This window comes from Sarcophilus harrisii, chromosome 2, assembly GCF_902635505.1.
Source record: "Sarcophilus harrisii chromosome 2, mSarHar1.11, whole genome shotgun sequence".
NCBI classification, from domain to species: domain Eukaryota; kingdom Metazoa; phylum Chordata; class Mammalia; order Dasyuromorphia; family Dasyuridae; genus Sarcophilus; species Sarcophilus harrisii.
Window position 1 is genome coordinate 217795193 of NC_045427.1, and position 18282 is coordinate 217813474.

The following is an 18282-nucleotide window of genomic DNA, read 5'->3' on the forward strand; positions in this document are numbered from 1 at the left end:
CACTTTTTTTTTTTTTTAAAACTAACATTGCTAATCTTGGTATATTTCAGTATTGTAATAGTCATTTGCCAAATATTTTCCTTATCTCCTTGAGAAATGTCTTTCATACTTCCCTGGGTAGGAATGTGTATGTATATCCAGGTTGGAAAACACTTCTTGAAGTCTCTTCCAGGCCAGATATTATGATTTCCTTTGACTTAGGCTTACATAAGCCTTATATCTCTCTTTTTTTTAAAATTTATTTTTATTTAATAGCTTTTTATTTACAGGATATATGCATGGGTAACTTTACAGCATTAACAATTGCCGAACCTCTTGTTCCAATTTTTCACCTCTTACCCCCACCCCCCACCCCCTCCCCTAGATGGCAGGATGACCAGTAGATGTTAAATATATTAAAATATAAATTAGATACACAATAAGTATACATGACCAAAACGTTATTTTATAAGCCTTATATCTCAAGGCCTTATGCTATTTTAGTTACCCCTTCCATGGTTTAGAGGTTTCTTTGCCAACCTCAAAACCTTAAAAAGCACTGAGAAAACTTATGGAAAAATACTTTCAACATACCTTTTGTGCTTTCAGTTTCTCCACCATGATGTGATGCAGCCTGTTGCAGTCCAGCCAAGCAATGTTGTCCATGGGTATGTCGAAGTTAAGGTAAGGAACAATTTTGTGAGTGAGGGGCTGAGCAAGCTCCTCACACTAAGTGAAGAGGACTGAGAAATGTGAGTTTATTCATCATAGCATTTCAGTTTTCTTTAAAAGTACCAGTCACTGCATGAGAAAGGGACATGACTAAAGTGGTCAGATCTTGAGATAATCTCAGATACAGCTAGTGTTATCAATGTTCAGGACACCCTAGAACCCATAATCTATAGTAGGGATAATAAAGCTATAAAACTGTTTTGCACAAATTAGAGGTATGGGATTTTTGCTTTAGGATTTCATTTATTTCTCAATGTTTAATATTTATATATGTCATTAATATTGTGGCATATTAACAACAGAAAAAATGATGATAGCTAGCATTTAAATAGTGCATTAAGTTTCGCAGAGTTTTTACATGTGTTATTTGTTTTTCTTAACAACCCAGTGAGAGAGATACTATTATTATCTTCACTTTAAAAATGAGGAAATTGAGACAGACAACGTTTTAAGTGACTTGCCTCGAGTCACGTAGTGAGTATCTGAGGCCAGACGTATGGTTAAAAAGAAGGACAAAAACAATTCTGTCCTTAAAGATGTTCAAGTTTAATTTCCTTTTTAACTTGAACAATTGTAAAACAATCAGGTTTTACAAAAAGTTATTCAGAGACACTGTAACCTCATCAATGTGGTTGATGTACACATTTGAGCTAGTGGTACATAATGACAACCCACTCAGGCTTGCTATTCTTGGTTGATTCTTAACTATGTCTTTTTTGCAGTTCACCATAGGGGTGTGGTGAACCATAGGTAGATGGTCTACCCAATGTGATGAGGACCTTTCTCAGTGGGCCTTCCCCAATTTCTTTTTCTCTTACCATTGTAAATATTCTATTTATTGTCCATCAGTTAATTATCCTTTCTTATCACCACATGACCAAGCTTTCTTTTTTATACATACATTTCTTCAATAACATTTTTTTATACTGCTTTGCTGCAGTTTATTTTGCAGGCTGCTCAGGCCCTTTCTTGGGTCCCCCTATTGACCTCTAAGTGAGTCAACATTTATTAAATACTTACCCTGTGTCAAGCCTTATGCTAAATGTTGAAAAAATAGTTCCTCATCTCAAGAAACTCAAAGTCGAATGGAAAAGCAAAAAAAAAAAAAAAAAAAAAAAAAAAAAAAAAAAAAAAAAAAAAAAAAAAAAAAAAAAAAAAAACCCATACGAACAGCCATGGAAAAACAAAAATTATCACCAGAAGTTGGTCATCATAATTTTTGATTATTTGGAGATTATTGTGCCATATCTCATAATCATAAAACATACAGAGGTATCTCTACCCTTTTTTGCCTCTGGTTTCTCAGTTATAAAATGAAAAGAATAATAGCATCTACCTCCTAATTTTGTTGTGATAATTAAGTGAGATAATAATTGTTGTGTTTAGCCAGTGTCTGGTACATAGTAAGTACAATCTAAATATGTTTTAATTATTTTTATTATCATTATTATTCTTATCAACCTCTCAGATATGATGTCAAAGTATTTCACCACCATATCTTGAAGCACCATATCAAATGCTGGCTATTAATACTTAAAATAGAAATAGCACTAGATTTGGAGTCAAAAGAACTGGATTCAGCTTCTGTTCATCACTTAGTACTTGTGGGACCTTGGACAAATCATTTAATTTCTCTGGGTCTCAATATCCTATAAAATGAAAAGTGAACTAGGTGACCTTCAAAGTCCTTCTTTCCTTCTTGCTCTTTTTCTTCTCTTTTTGCCTCTTTTCTTCCTCTCCCCCTCCATCTTCTTTCTATTTTCTCTTTCCTTCCCTTTGTTTCCTCCTTTCTTTTTCTCCCCTCTTCCACTCAGATGCTCTCTTCTCCCTCTTCTTTCTCTTTCTCTCCTTCTTTCCCCTCTCCTTATAATTCCCTCTCTCCTTTCTTCCTCTATCCCCTCTCTCTTTTCTTATCTCTCCCTCATTTACCTTTTCTCTCTTCTCCCTTCTGTCACTGTCTTCTCTATTTTTGTCTCTCCCCCTTTCTTCTCATCCCTCTCTTTCTGTTTCACTCTCTAGTCTTCCTCCCTCTCTTGCCCTCTTCCCCTCTGTCTCCTTACATTCATTCTTCTCTTTCTTCCCTCCTTTTTCCCTCTTTCTGTCTCCATCTTCTCTCCCTTTCCCCTATTCTTTCTTTCCTACCTATTTTCCTCTCTCCCTCTTCCTTCCCCTCTCTCTTCTGTCTTGCCCTTTCCCTCCCTCTTTTCTCTTTCTCCCTTTCTTCCTCTTTCCTACTCTCTCTTCTTCCCACTTTAAATATCTAGTATATGTACAGAACTGGAAAGAAAGATGGGAAGAGAGAATGTGTGTCTGCTAGAACACATGGATGGCCAGCAGTGAACTGAGAATGTGGGGGCTACACCTCTAGTGAGCATCCATTGTCCATACTAAGAACTTGTTAGCCACGGCCTTCCTGTCTCTCACACAGCCTGGTGTCCAGCTGCATTTTGTGGAGATGGGCTCTGGGCCTGTTGTGATTCTCTGCCATGGCTTTCCTGAAAGCTGGTTCTCTTGGAGGTATCAGGTAAGTCTCAGCTCACGTTGATTCCTCACCCAATATATAAAAAAGGAAAGAAAGTGATTAGCATAAATCAGATAGGAGGAACATTCATCTCTACACAACCAATGATGGTGTTCATCCATGTCCTAGAATATTAAGCCTGCTCCTCATTTAGAATGCTGTCCTCCTTCAGAACCCTGGATCCCCATATGTTACTCAGGAAGAAAGAGTTGTCATCCTAGTTTCGATCTAGTTTTTTTTTTCCTGTGGGTGATCTCCTAGTCCCTTTATTATTAACCTACTAGAGCACAGATTGGTCAGAACACATTAGGAGTAATGATTCCAGGCCACATCAGAGGTGGCAGAAGGAAAGAAGGAGTTTTCAGCACATAGGATATGGGGACCCGAAGGACTGCTTTCTCTGGTGTAAGGAAAGGACCTTTCTTTCCTTATATTTGGGGAGTTAGATAAGAATTTGGGGGTCTTGACTCATAACAGCAACAACCTAGGACTAAACAATATAATTTCCTTCACAACTTACCTCTGCACCATTCAATATAATCTAAAAATAAAACATGGATGAGGTTGTATGTGTGACTTTATATCAGGAAGCTCTTCTTGGTGACTCTGCCTGAGAGGAGAGATGTGGACAGATAGAATGTCCCCTTTGTTCTTCACCCATAGAGTCCTTCCTGCGCCAGAGGATTCTGAGATATGATGTATTCTCTTCTCTGTTTGATTATTCTTACTTAATGTTCCCTCTTCCAGTCATTTGTTCCTGTTCTGCAGACAGCCCCAGCTTTTGAATGTTCTTGAGTACTCAGTTCTTGGCCCTCTACTTTTCCTTTTCTTCATAAATATATTGAATACAGAGAAACATGGGAAGACTTACATGGACACATACAAAATACAAAGTGAAGTAAGCAGAACCAGGAAAACAATATATACAAGGATGATAACAATGTAAATGGAAAAAGCAACTACTCCAAAATAATAAAAACTGCTTTCTATAAGTAGTCCATCCTAATCATTTCAGTGCTGAAATATCTTCTCACTTATATTTCCAGCCCTGATGTGAGATCCAGTACTGTATCTTTGCCTTTCACTGGACATTTCCACTAGACACCCTATCTTTCAAGATATATTGAAAAGAACGTATGATTTGAGGGTCAGGATATTTGCTACTTACTAGCTATATATAACACTGTAAGAATCATTTAAATTCTCTGATCCTCAGTTTAATCACTTACAAAATAGAGATACAGTTACTAACACTATCTATATCATGGCATAGTTGTACATCTTATCATTACATGTGTGTACATATATGTATACAAGTATATATATACACACACTAATACACACACAAGCATAGCACACATTATCATTGTTGTTCAGTTGTTTCAGGCATGTCCACCACTTTGTGACCCATTTGGAGTTTTCTTGGCAAAAATATTGGAGTGGTTTGCTATTTCCTTCTCTAGCTCATTTTGTGGATTAATAAATGCCTCATCTCATTCTTTAGATCCCAGCTCTAGCAGAAGCAGGCTACCGGGTTATTGTTCCAGATATGAAGGGCTATGGCGATTCTTGTGCCCCCCATGGTGAGTTCATTTTGATAGGGTTTATCAAATGAAATAATATTTGTAAGAACATTGGCATATGATAGATACTTAATAAAAGTTTGTTTTCTTCCTTTCTCCTTTCTAAGTATATAATTCCTTTATTCATCTTAAGTACTTTCCAGCTTTCCTAATTTGTTCTGGGTAAACTCTATCCAGCATTGGAAGTCAGGGGACTAAGTTTCAAGTCTAGATCCACCACTTACTAAGAGTATGACCTGGAAGTACATCATCTCATCCTCTCTGAACTTCACTGTCTCTCAGTTTTCAATTGTAAAAGTCAGAATAGTTGACCTCTAGGGCAGCTAGGTGGTGCAGTGGATAGAACACTGGTCTTAGATTCAGGAAGACTTATCTTCATGAGATAAAATCCAGCCTCAGACATGCTCTAGCTGTGTGACCTTGGGCAAGTTACTTATCCCTTTTTGCCTCAGTTTCCTCATCTGTAAAATGAGCTGGAGAAGGAAGTGACAAACCACTGCAGTATGTTTGCCAAGAAAATCCCAAATGAGTCACAGTGTGTCAGACATGAATGTAATAACTCAATCTTTTCAAATCCTGATGTAGTAAGCAAGCAACTTGGTGTTATGGAAACAACACTGGCTCTTGAGTCAGAGGATCTGCATTCAAGAACTGCTTCTGATACTTGGTATCAACCTTGAATCAGAAATGTACCTGCATCCCCAAAGCCCCTTTCTTCATGGATCCTGCTGTGTATAGTTTAACTAGATTAAATCTACTCCTTTATCAAGTTATAGATTTTCCTGTCTTTGGTTTGAAGCTACCTGGACATGGACATTCTTAGTTTCTTCATAAGTAAAGTGGGGATAATAGCATGAGATAATGAGATATGTATGAAGCACATAGTCTTTAAAGCGTTATATAAATACAATATATGACATAATATATACATACATACATATATACATATATATATATATGTAAATCTTAGGTATTATTGTTGCTAGCATTTGGTCATTCCTTATATGTTGTAGTGAAGATTGAGTGACTATCACTGCCTCTGGAATAGGTCCAGAGAGGAGCTTGACACATGAGCATCTGGGAAGTTCAGAATAGATTTTAATAAATTACATGATAGAAATTAATTTTTTTCTTTCTTTTCTACAGAAATAGAAGAATATTCCCTGGAAGTCATATGTAAGGTAAGGAAGTACAATTTGGCAAGATTTTTTCAATCCTGTTTCACTAATGCAGACAGCCTTCTGAAGTCTAATTAAATTTCCTCCTGGAAAAGCAGAGATTTGTTTTTCTAAACCTCTTCATCTTTAGTTTAGTTACCTAATCTGCCTTCTCAGTATAATGTTGAAATATGGAAATTGCTTGGGTACCAAGCCTCAAAAGGCATGAAGAGTCAGTCCTTTTGGCCTTTTTCTTCAGCAGACCAGCTGGGCAGCTAATTAGCAACGTCTGTTGAAACTGTGTATGACATTCCAATCTAAATGGTTATTTGGATGGTGAAAATGAAGAAATATCCAGTGGAGTCTCCTTGATTCAAAGTATTTTGTTTTGTTGTGTTTTTTGGCAAGGCAGTCAGTGTTAAGTGACTTGTCCAGGGTCTACAGCTAATGATCTCATGTGTCTAAGAACAGATTTGAATTTAGATCCTCCTGACTCTAGATCTAGTGCTATATCTACAGTACTATCCAACTATCCCAAGATTCCCTTATTCCTTCTAATTGTGTAGAGATAATCTGGAATTGTTATCTGTGACACCTAAGGAGACGATGAGAGAATACCTAGTGGTACTTTATCACTACTAGTCTCTTGGCTCAGATGAAATACTGTATTATTCATTAGGGAAGGAGAGAATCCATACATGTGGCTGTTAAACCACTGTCAGTGATGTATGAAAGAGAATGGAGAATGGGAAAGAAAACCAAAGGATCAGAAAAGGGCAGATGTACTACTTTCCTAAAAGGAGGAGCAAGTACTCGCAGTGGCCTGTGATCTTGGCTTTGATTTCTGCAAAATTGTAGAATTTATTATGTATGAGATGGTTAGTTGGCATCTTGAAAAGGAAGGCAAGGAATTGGTGATACCAAACTAACTTTACTTCTTCTTTTGCCTGAGTAATTATCTGACAGATTTGGGGAGTTTGTAAGGCATTTGATAAAGTATCTCTTACTGTTTTTGTGGAAATAATGGAGAGAGATGGATTAGTCACTGTGATGGCTAGTTGGATTCAGAACTGGTTTCTCTATTAGAATGTTAGCTCCTTAAGGGCAGGGACTAGTCTAGGTTTGGAATTTCTTTTTCCTTTCATCTGAGCCCTTCCCTTCTCTTCTTCCCTTTGTTTGTTGCATATGGTCCAGAACTAGAGAAATGGCCATACCTCTGTACTCTCGTTTGATTACAAAGGTGTAGTCTGTGTATCTCTGCTGCTGAACCTTTTTCAAGACTACTTTCCATGTTTGGTGTCCACCTAATTCACTCTGTGAAATTCACAGTGCCCACATTCTGGTAAACTATTTTGGCCAATGGGCTAGGCCAAATTGAGAGTAACCTAAGAGTCTTAGATCATTCAGTGAGTTAGAAGGGTGTCTACTACAAGCTTGTAAAGACTTAGCATAGCAGACTGGATAGACGAAAAGAATTTGTTTTAGTGGCCACAAAGGCAGCTGAAGCAGGTGTTGTGGAATGCTTAGAGATCAAGGTTGCTTCCCTTGTCCATCTCTATAAAGGTAAGGCAAATAGATTGTCTTGTGACAATCACAGTTGTGGGGGTCACTCTCTCAGTTATTGATGGGAAAATATTTGCCAGGCTTTCTTAATAGCCCGGTCCTTCACCTGAAAGTTGATCACCTATCTGAGATCAAGTGTGGCTTCTTCAAAAAGGACATAAGAATGGTCAGTATGGTGTTTGCTACCTAACAATTCTGGGAGAAATGCCAGGAGCAGAACAGAGATCTGTACACAGTGTATTGATCTGAAGGTCTTTTGATACTATCTGAAGACTTATGGGAAATTATGGAAAAATTTGAGTGCCCAGTGAAGTTCATCAACATTGTACATCAATTCCATAACTGTATGCTTTCCTGGGTTCTGGATATTGAATGATACTCTTGAGCTTTCCCACTCACCAGTGGAGTGAAGCAGGGCTGTGAGCTTGTTCCCAGGCTTTTACCATAATGTTTTCAGCAATGTTATCAGATACTTTCTGCAAAAACAAAAGCACCATCCAAGTCAACACCCACTGCACTGATGGTAAATTATTTATCTTGAAAAGATTACAAATAAAAACTATAGTGGAGGGAAAATTGGTGCTTGTTTGTTGATAAATGATTGTGCACTCAGTGCGTCCTCTTGGGCTGAGATGCAACAAAGTATGGATTGACTTTCTGCTGCTTGTGCTAATTTTGGTCTAACAATTTACATCAAGAAAATACAGATGCTCTACTAGCCAGCACCAAACCATCCAAAGATGGATGGTTAAATTAAAATTTACCTTGGCAGTATACTTTCCAGGGATGTATGTGCATCAGTGATGAAATTGCCGCCTATCTTGCCAGAACTAACTCAGTGTTTGGGAGGCTCCAAAGGAAAATGTGAGAGAAAAGGGATTGGGCTTTCTACCAGACTGAAGGTTCACAGAGCTATTGTGCTGACCTTATTGTTGTATGTCTGTGAAACCTGGACAGCATACCAGGACCATGCCAGGAAACTGGGTTTCTTCCATTTGCATTGTCTTAGAAAAATTCTGAAGATCACCTGGCAAGGTAAGGTACCAGATACTGAGATCCTTTCTCAAGCTGAGCTGTCCAAGCATTCAAGTTCTATGCAAAAAGCAAACTTCAGTGGGCTGGCCATGTTGTTTAAATGCTAAATGTATGTTTATCTAAAAGATTATTTTGCATAGAATTCACACAAAGCAAACACTCCCACGGAGGTTAGTATAAGCAATACAAAGACACTCTCAAGTTCTTGCTGAAGAACTTCAGTATCAATTAAATAATATGGGAGACACTGGTAAGGGATTGCCCACAATGGCATGCCCACATAAAAAGCAAAGCAGAACTGTATTAATTCCAAAAAAAATGAGATACATATATTTAGAGACATCTTCATTCCAAATGTTCATGTGGACTATTTGTGCTCAGCATGTGGTAGAACCTTCTGAGCTCATGATGGTCTGATGATCAGTCACACTCAGACACAGTGTACCTTCACTCCAATAAAGTAAGGTCATTTTGGTCTTCTTGGAGAACAAAGGACCACAACCAACCAGTCAATTAACTTTCATTAGAATACATCTGAGATACTGAGTTCCATATTGAGTAGCAATTTTTGGAGTGACATTAGTAAGCCCCAAAATATCTAGAGGAAGGCAACTAAGATATCGAGGGTCTTAAAATCATGATCATATCTTAATCATTTGAAGGAACTAGGAAGGCTTAACCTTCAGAAGAATAGATCCTGGTAGAGCAAAATAGCTATCTTCAACTATTTGAAGGACTATGTATGCAGGTAAGGGGCTCAATTATTATCTGTTTGACCCCAGAGGACAGAATCAGAACTTGTGGGTAATAGTTGCAATGAAGAAAATTTCCTTTTGAAGTCAGGAAATACTTTTGGGAAAGCATGATCTCAGGAGTTTGTGGATTTTCCCTCATGAGAAGTTTTCCATAAGAAACTGGACGATCAATTGCTGTTTATGTTGCACCGGGGATTCTGTTTTCAAATATGAATTGGATGAGATGGTTGTCAGGGTTATTTTCAATGATGAAATTCTGTGTTTCTGTGATAATCCTAGAAGCATTTGTTAATGCTTAAATTAAGTGTGAGGCACTGAAGATAGAAAATAAAATAAAATAAAAATCCTTGCCCTTAAGACACTTGCATTACCTTCAGTTTCCACTGAATATATCTTGTACATACAGAATTGTTTACATGCGGTTTCTCCACGTGCAATTGTGATTATGGATTTAATTATGATTTTCTTGAGAGTGGGAGCTATTTTTGCCTTTCTTTATATCCTTAATCCTTAGCACAATGACTGCATGTAGTAGGTGCTTAATAAAAGTTTATTGACTGAATATAGGAGAGATACAAGAGTTTAAGGGAACTCTCTTGTCAAGCCTTTTGACTTTTGCTAGTAATGACAACAGTCCCTAAATGAGAGAGTGAATTAGATGAAAGGAAATATTCAAAGTAGGGAAAATTTGAAATGCAGCAGATGGATGGTATGAGCTCTATCTTGGAAAAGTTTATGATATAACAAAAGAACAGGACTAACACATATAACAAAAAACACACACAAGAAAGATACAAAAAATGTACTAAAGAAATTGCGGCAGGACAAAAAATATCTGTAAATTACTTCGCAGACTTAAAAATTCTAGTTAGTATTTTCCCTCTGAAATTATTTTTATCAGTAGCTCATTTTTCTCATTTATTTCAATGTTTAAATTTAAATTCTCTTGAGATGTGTGCCTTCTTATTATTATTCTTTTAAAGTCAATCTTCTATACAGTCTTGCAAGGTGAATTAAAGAACTGCCTTTTTCAGTTAAATAAAAGTATTTATGTTACTGTTATTGTTATCCCTGTGGAAGAAGGAGAAGGGAAAGGTTAGAGTCATGTTTCCTGGGTTCTGGATATTGTCTAATATCCAGATTCTAAAATTAGAATTCCAAAAATAAATATCTGAGTGAAGATAAACAGCCTGTTGAGATATTGAGAGTACATTTCTAACTCTTCTTATTTTTTTCTTCCTTAGGAGTTGATTACTTTCCTGGATAAGTTGGTAAGGAATTCTCAACCTTGGGCCTGTCACTTTTGAGTGGAAATAATCAGTGAAGCATTCATGGAAGTGATTTGAGGTAGAACTTGAAAGGCAGCTAGGGTTTTAAGGGGCAGAGAAAGGAAGGAGAAAGGTATTTCCTGAGGATGATGGAAGCAGGTGGTGGGAAAAGAAATAGGTGATAGAATGATGGATTTAGAGCTGGAAGATATTTTGGAGATTTTTGAGTCCAAGTATCACACTTTAGAGATAAGGAAACTGAGACCCACTGAGATTGAATAACTTATTAAAGATGATATAGGCAGTAAGAAGCTGGTTCTAATTCCCATACCATTTCCAGGGTCAGGGCTGGGAAATATAGAGTTAACTACATATTAATTATACATCAAGTAATCAGAGCAGCTGGAACCTCCAAGGAAATGATTGTTAAAAAGAGAAGTGAAATGCCTAAATCTAGGGAGCCTTTTAAGGTACATTTCGATTATGAAGAAAACAAAAGCAGAGAGAAGAAAAAATCAGTGGTCCTAGTGATTTAAAAAAAAACCAGAACAACGTGGTGTAGAAGCTAAAGAGAAAGTTTTTCTTAATTTTTTTTTCCTTTAAATTAGCAAGCACTCATTATCTCTCTTTCATCCCATTGAGAAAAAAAAAGGAAAAAAAATCACCTCATAACCTATATTCAGTGTCTAGGAAAACAAATCCCTACATTGGCCATTCTAAAAATGTGTTTCTCTCTCTCTCCATTTTGAGCCCATCATCCCTTCATCAGGGGATGGGTAGCAAATTATGTTATTGATTGGTTTTCTGGAATAATGGTCATTGCATTGATCAGAATGTTTAAGTCTTTCAAAGTTGTGTTTACAATCTTATTATAGAAATCGTTTTCCTGGTTCTTCTCACTTTGCAATGCATCAGTTCATATAAGTTTTCTCAGGTTTCTTTGAAACCAGAAGTTTACAAAAGATACTACAGGGATTGAGGAATATTCAGTGATAAAGAGATCAAGAAGAGTAAGAAATGAAAAAAATAAAAGGTTGCTGTTTGGATTTAGTGATTATTAGGTGATTGTTGATAACCTTCTGAAAGGTCTGAAGTTTCCAGAAGTATGGTTGGCATGAAGCCAAATTATTGATCATTCAAGAGGCATTTATTAAATGTTTGCTATGTGTCAGGCACTGTGCTGGGCATACCAAGAGAAAAAATAATACCTGCTCTTGAGTTAATATTCTGTTAAGTTAAACCAAGAGTGTTAAGGTATCATAGATAAGGCAGTGAATACAGACCACTTGTTCAAAAAATTTCAAAGGTGGGAAATGGAATGAGAGCCTCAGCGGTTCAGAATTGTCAAGTGGAAACTTAGTGGGAGAATCTTCAAATTTGAAAGAAAGATAGAAGAAGCCAATGGTGACAGGTGAAAGATACCAGGGGGCGGTTAACTGAGAGAGCAAAGTTCGTGAAGAACTGAAAACAAACAGGAACAAGAGACAGGAAGGACTTTTTAGGAAAGTTTTGGGTTAACACCCTTTGAATTAAAATGGATTAGAAAATAGGTGGGTATCAGCATCAGAGAGGTTTTACAGTAGAGAGGAGAAAAGATGAAGAAAGTTGATTCTGGAGGAGAATCAAGGTGTGCAATAGCTGTTAATGAGGATTATTTTAGGAAATTGAAGAGAGATAAATAAAAAGATCACTGAACAGTAGTGATCTCTATTACGGAACCTCTTTTTAGCAAGAATTCTTGTTCTTTAGAGCCTGGGAGCTGTAATTTTGCTGGCCCATTCTCTCTTTCAGACCTCATTTCATGCATGTTTCTATTCTCCAGGGCATTTCTCAGGCAGTGTTCATTGGCCATGACTGGGGTGGTAGTGTGGTGTGGTGCATGGCTTTCTTCTATCCAGAGAGAATAAGGTAACTAAAGAACATATACAGTGGAGTGGGATGGAGCCAGCAGGGGGTGGAAAGAGCACCCTTTTCTGGTCTTCAACGTTTTAAGCTATAAAATGTGAAGATTAAATTATATAATTTCTTAGAACTCTTTTATAACTAAATTTTTAAATATAGTTTCACTTATGATCAAATTTCTGAAATTCCCAATGTTAGAAATATGTGGTAGGGTAGGATATAATCTTATTAATATATTAAAAAGGATGGCTTAATTGTTCTGAATAGGGGCAACATCTCTCCTCTCCCCTATTCCCAAATCTGGCTTACATAAAATCTAAAATCTGAGAAGAGACTGTAATTATTATTCTTCATACCAACAGAGATACATACATACATATATGTGTATATATAATGGATTGGATGTAATCAGTGATATACTCATGGAAGTGGATTTGAGCTGGTCCTTGAAAGTTTTTAGGATTCTAAGGGACAGAGAAAGAAAGCTGTAATGGAGCTTGATGATTAAAAAAGGAATAGGGGATATAATTTTACATGTATGTGTATATCTATGAGTATATGTGTATGTGCATGCATGTGTGAGCACTGCACATACACACATATATTTCTTTTCAATTCAATAAGCATTTATTGAACACATACTATTTGCCAGGCACTGTAACAAGTTCTGGGTATTCAAAAACATAAAAATAATGCTGCCCTTGAAAAACTTGAGAAGAAAGAACATGTACATTGAAAAAGATATAGAAAGAGATCTCATTTTCAATGTGTCACTTGTATTCAAGGGGTCATTGAACCTTCAGTGTCCTAGAAAGCTCTTTAAGGCTCTTAGCAGCAGAACAATTTCCTATTATTATTAGTGGTTTCAAACTGAAAAAGAAACAAAGACCACTAAACCATACCTAAATATCCTTAAAGTTACATATTGACATAGAAAACCACACATTAATATTATCAACATGTTTTTATTTCATTATTTAAACAACATTTTAAGTATATAATTAAATTTTAAATGCAAAATTAGAAAGAAAAAGACAGAATAATGGGAGGAAAGCATTTTCAAGTGCGTATCAGAATGTAAGGGATAATTCAAAATATGTAAAAATATATTTCCATTTCAAGAAATATGATATATATTTATTCTCTGTATATAAATAATATATATTTATTATTCATATATAATAATAGAAAGTATTGTATTCATAATTCTCCATCTTTTTCTTTGCTTCCTTGTAGATTTTTTTTTTTGTTTTTGCTGTGTGCTTTTTAACCCATTCCCATTGTGAATAGAATTTCAGAGCTTCCCGCTCTCTTCCCCCATCTAATTCCTTTGTGTCAATTCTTGCTCTTGCAACTTATTCATATAGCATAATTACTATTTTTTTCTTATATGGTTTTACTTTTTAGACTCTTATCATAACTCAGCTCTGCCCCAGTCTTTGTTTTGAAGTATCCAATTACTAATGACAATCTTAGACATATGGTTTACATTTCCATGTATAAAACATGAACAGTTTGTCCTCAGAGTTTCTTATAATTAGTCTTTGATGTTGACTCTTATATGTCATTTTTTAAATTAAATTCAGGTGTGTTTACAACAAAATCCTGAAAATTTGACAATTCATTGAATGTTTACTTTTATCATTCAGTATTGTACTTAATTTTTCTGGATATAATATTTTGGGGCACAACCCTAGTTCTTTAAATCTTTGATTTATAGTATTCCAAGACTTGTGGTCTTTAATTGTAGCTGTTGATAAGTCTTATGTGATTCTGATTGTAGCTCCGTTGTATTTGAACTTTTTATTGATGTTGTTGCCTGTAAAATTTTCTTTTAGATATAAATTCAAAATTTAGCAATAATATTCTTGGAGTTTTTCTATTTCTACTTCCCCCTCTTGTTCTAACATTTCAGGACAATTTTGTTTAATTATTTTTTTTTGGTATTATTGTAACCAGTTCTGGGATGCCAATGTATTTGGGAATTTGCAGGCTATAGAATCCTGGGGTAGTATGTGCCAAATGTTGGAACGTCTGGGTTGGGAAACATAGAACCAAAGCATTTTGATTCTAGAACAGACTTAAAAAGAAGGCAGAGCCAAGATGGTGGAATACAGGTTACAACCTAGCTGTACTCTCTCCACATTCTCCTTCAAGCAACTTTAAAATAATTCCTCAAATAGAATTGTGGAGTGGCAGAGCCAAAATAACATCTGGGTGAGTCATTTTTCCAAGTCTAAATAATTCAGGAGATGTATGACACAGAAGTGGGAGCCTGCCTAAAGCAGGGCAGCAACACAAGCAGGGGGTCTTGGAGATAGCTGTGAAAGCAGCTCTAGTAACTTCCAAAGCTCTTAGCCCAAAGATAGAGAACCTTTTGATAACATTGGGTGCTTGGCACTAATTGGCAATTTTATTGCTCATACCTAGTTCTAGTTCAAAGTTCCAGGGTGGAGAGGAACATTTCTAATCAGTCAGAAGGGAGCAGAAGTCCTGGTCAAAGTTCTATGGGGAGAGGAACACTAGCACCTGCAGCCTCAGGAAGAGTAGGAGCCCTTCCTGGGTAATACCAGGGAATAGACCAGAAGAGCCACAACCATACTTCTCCCCAGATCACACCACCTTGGAAGCATCAGAAAACTTGCAAACTCCCAGAATTAGCTCTGAAAATAACAGCACAAAAAGTCTAAAACTTGGCACAATGTCTTCCCACCCCGAGATGAGCAAAGTCCAACCTCAACATGAAGTTCAAAGTCAAGAAATTGGATAAATGAACAAACAGAAAAATAATTTCACCATAAAAAGCTACTACATTGGCAGGGAAGATCAAGACAAAACTCAGGAAGAAAACAACATGAAAACAGCTATAAGCAAAGCTTCAAAAAAATGTGATATTGGAAACAAACCCAACATGAATTCCTGGAAGAGTTAAAGAGACATACGAGTGGCAAAGGAAAATTTGGGAAAAGAAATTAGAGTAATGCAAGAAAATTGTGAAAGGAGAATTAACAGATTAGTAAAAGTGGCACAAAAGGGCCAGCTAAGTGGTACAATGGATAGAGGACCAAGTCTGGAGGCAGGAAGACTCATCTTCTTGAGTTCAGATTTGGCCTCGCATACTAACTAGCTATGTGATCCTAGGAAAGTCACTAACCTGTATTTGCCTCTGTTTCCTCTATTTTATTTTCCAAATTTATTTCATTTAAAGAAACAGAATAAGAAAAAAGAAAAACAAAAGCAATACAAAAAAAAATGGAACAAAAGAAAAGACAACATTATCATGTGCCCAGCCAAAGATCAGGGAGGATTCAAAATATATAACAACAAATATCAATTTAAGAATATATATATATATATTTACATATATATGTGTATGTATTAGTAGAAGAAATTATATTCATAAATGTCCATCTTTTCTTTACTTGTTATAGTTTTTTTTGTTCTCTACTGTATATGTACTTTTAAAAACTTTATTTTTTTCCCCAATTTATCCCCTCCTTCAGCCTCAAGAAGGCTATAGTTAAAAAAGGATATATTTATGTGTACATATGTAGATATATACATACACATACACATAGACACATATATATCTCCCTTTCATCCCCCTTATCCCCAAGCAAGCTACAGTTAAGAAAAAATATATTTATGTATACATATGTAGATATATACATACATATATACACTCACACATATACACACATATACCTATCCCTGATGACTCTTTCATTAAATTCTGCTCCATGACTTGGCTTATTATTACTTAACCTCCCCCCACCCAGGGATCCCTCCCTTATCTTCTTATCTTACCCTTTGCTTCCTTATCTACCTGTCCCCCCTTATTTCTTTATAGATTTTGGAGGATGCTACACTTTTCATAGTATATATGTAGTGTTGTCTAGCTTTTCAGAACTATAAGCCCTCCTCCCCTTCTAATGCCTTTGGGTCTATTCATACATACTCTGTCCTCATTTATATAACATGATTACAATTTTTATCTTTACTCTGATGATTTTTTTGAGCTTACCCTATTGTTGATGCAAATCTTAAACACAAATTGTATATTAACCATGTAAAAAACATGAATAATTTATCCATGTTTAAACAGTTTGTTGATGTTAAGGTCCTTAAAATTGTTCTTATATTGGCTCTTATGTGTTAAATTTTTGTTAAGTTTGGGTTTGGTTAATAAAAAGTTCTGAAAATCTGCAATTTCATGGAATGTCCATTTTTTGCCATTCAAAATTATAAATATTTTGCTGGATATGATATTTTTGACCTTAGGCCTCGTTCTTGTGCTTGTCTGTAGATGTGGTTCCAAGGCCTGCAGTCTTTTATTGTAGCTGCTGATAAGTCGTGTACAATTCTAATTGTAGCTCCAGCTTATTTGATTTTTTTTCTCTTGTTTCTTACAAAATTTTCTCTTTGATCTGAGAATTTTAAAATTTGGCAGTAATATTCCTATGTGTTTTCCACAAAGGATCTTTTTGAGATAGTGATCAGTGGATTTTTTTTTCTGTTTCTACTTTCTCCTCATGTTCTATCACTCCAGACAATTTTGTAGGATTATTTCCTACATTATTGTGTCAAGGTTCTCTTTTTGGTCACAACTTTCTGGCAGCCCAATTATTCTTATATTTTCTCTTTTTGATCTGTTTTCCAGATTTGCCATTTTTTAATGAGATATTTCACATCTATCTCTCTCATAACTTCACTGACTTCCCCTTGCCTAATTCTAATTTTCAAAGAATTATTTTCATCTTCGAGACTCTGGACCTTCTTTCATTATTGTTCATTATTGTTGTTTTATTGTTATCCAATTTTTTCTTCTCTTTTGACTAGATTCTGATAGAAACAGTGCTGTAGTTATAGTTATTATTCCTTAATACTCATTGCTCTATAGACTCTTGCACAGTGAATAAGAAAAAATAACTGCTTTTTGGTAGTTGAATTAAAACATTAGCATGGACTCTCATCCTCTGCATGCACACTGAAAGTATCCTCTTTATAACTTCTGGATAACAAGGACAGTATGTGCCTCATCCTTTTTGTACATGATTTTCATCTCCATTTATGGGTCTATTTTGAATTTTTTTCCATGTAGCCTGAAAATGATGAGTATTTGGTATGACAATTTCTATCAAAAACATTTTTCTTGACTTTTAATCCAGACTATGATAGCAAAAGACAATTGTATGGTTTATTAGAAAATTCATTGGCTGAGTTCTCCAGTATTCTGAGGCTTATGTTTATAGTGTGATATAAGTCCATGAAAGACAGGGTGCTTCTAATGGACAGTTCTAGGCACCATGTAATGTTGTTCTAGATGCTTTTTTGTAGTTTGATTGTTCAGTTGTATCCTCCTCTTCATGACTCATGGACTGTGTCCATAGAGTTTTTTGGGCAGAAGTATTGTCATGGTTTGTATTTCCTTCTCCAGTGCATCCCTATTTGGCGATAAATAGGAATTAAAAGACTTTTTCAGGGTCACAGAGGTGGTGAGTTAGCTTAGATCTCTTAGATCTTTTTAACTGCAATCCATTACTCTATCCACTGTGCCATCTAGCTTTCCTAAGATACTTAGGAAGTCCTAAAGTTTTACAGCAGTGTTATCCTATCACTGTTTCTTTGCATAATCTCCATTGATTACTGAGTCCTGAATTCTTACCGGCAACTTTTTTATAATTTCTGATGGTGATGACTTGGTCTTAAATTGACATCATAAAATCCACCTTTTCTCTAAACAAATTTCAAATTATTAATCATATATTTGGTGCTTCATTGTCACCA

At 35.8% G+C, this 18282-nt stretch overlaps 1 protein-coding gene across 3 annotated transcripts in view; it reads left to right on the plus strand.

Annotated features, from left to right (window-relative positions):
* LOC100931196 (bifunctional epoxide hydrolase 2) overlaps positions 1 to 18282 on the plus strand; it is a 102106-nt gene that overhangs the window by 55894 nt on the left and 27930 nt on the right. For all 3 annotated transcript variants that reach the window (XM_031951460.1, XM_031951459.1, XM_031951458.1), the window contains 6 exons: positions 589 to 663; positions 3140 to 3235; positions 4737 to 4815; positions 5962 to 5996; positions 10570 to 10596; positions 12416 to 12501. In XM_031951460.1, the coding sequence (XP_031807320.1) occupies positions 589 to 663; positions 3140 to 3235; positions 4737 to 4815; positions 5962 to 5996; positions 10570 to 10596; positions 12416 to 12501 (398 nt within the window). The remainder of the gene's footprint in view (positions 1 to 588; positions 664 to 3139; positions 3236 to 4736; positions 4816 to 5961; positions 5997 to 10569; positions 10597 to 12415; positions 12502 to 18282) is intronic.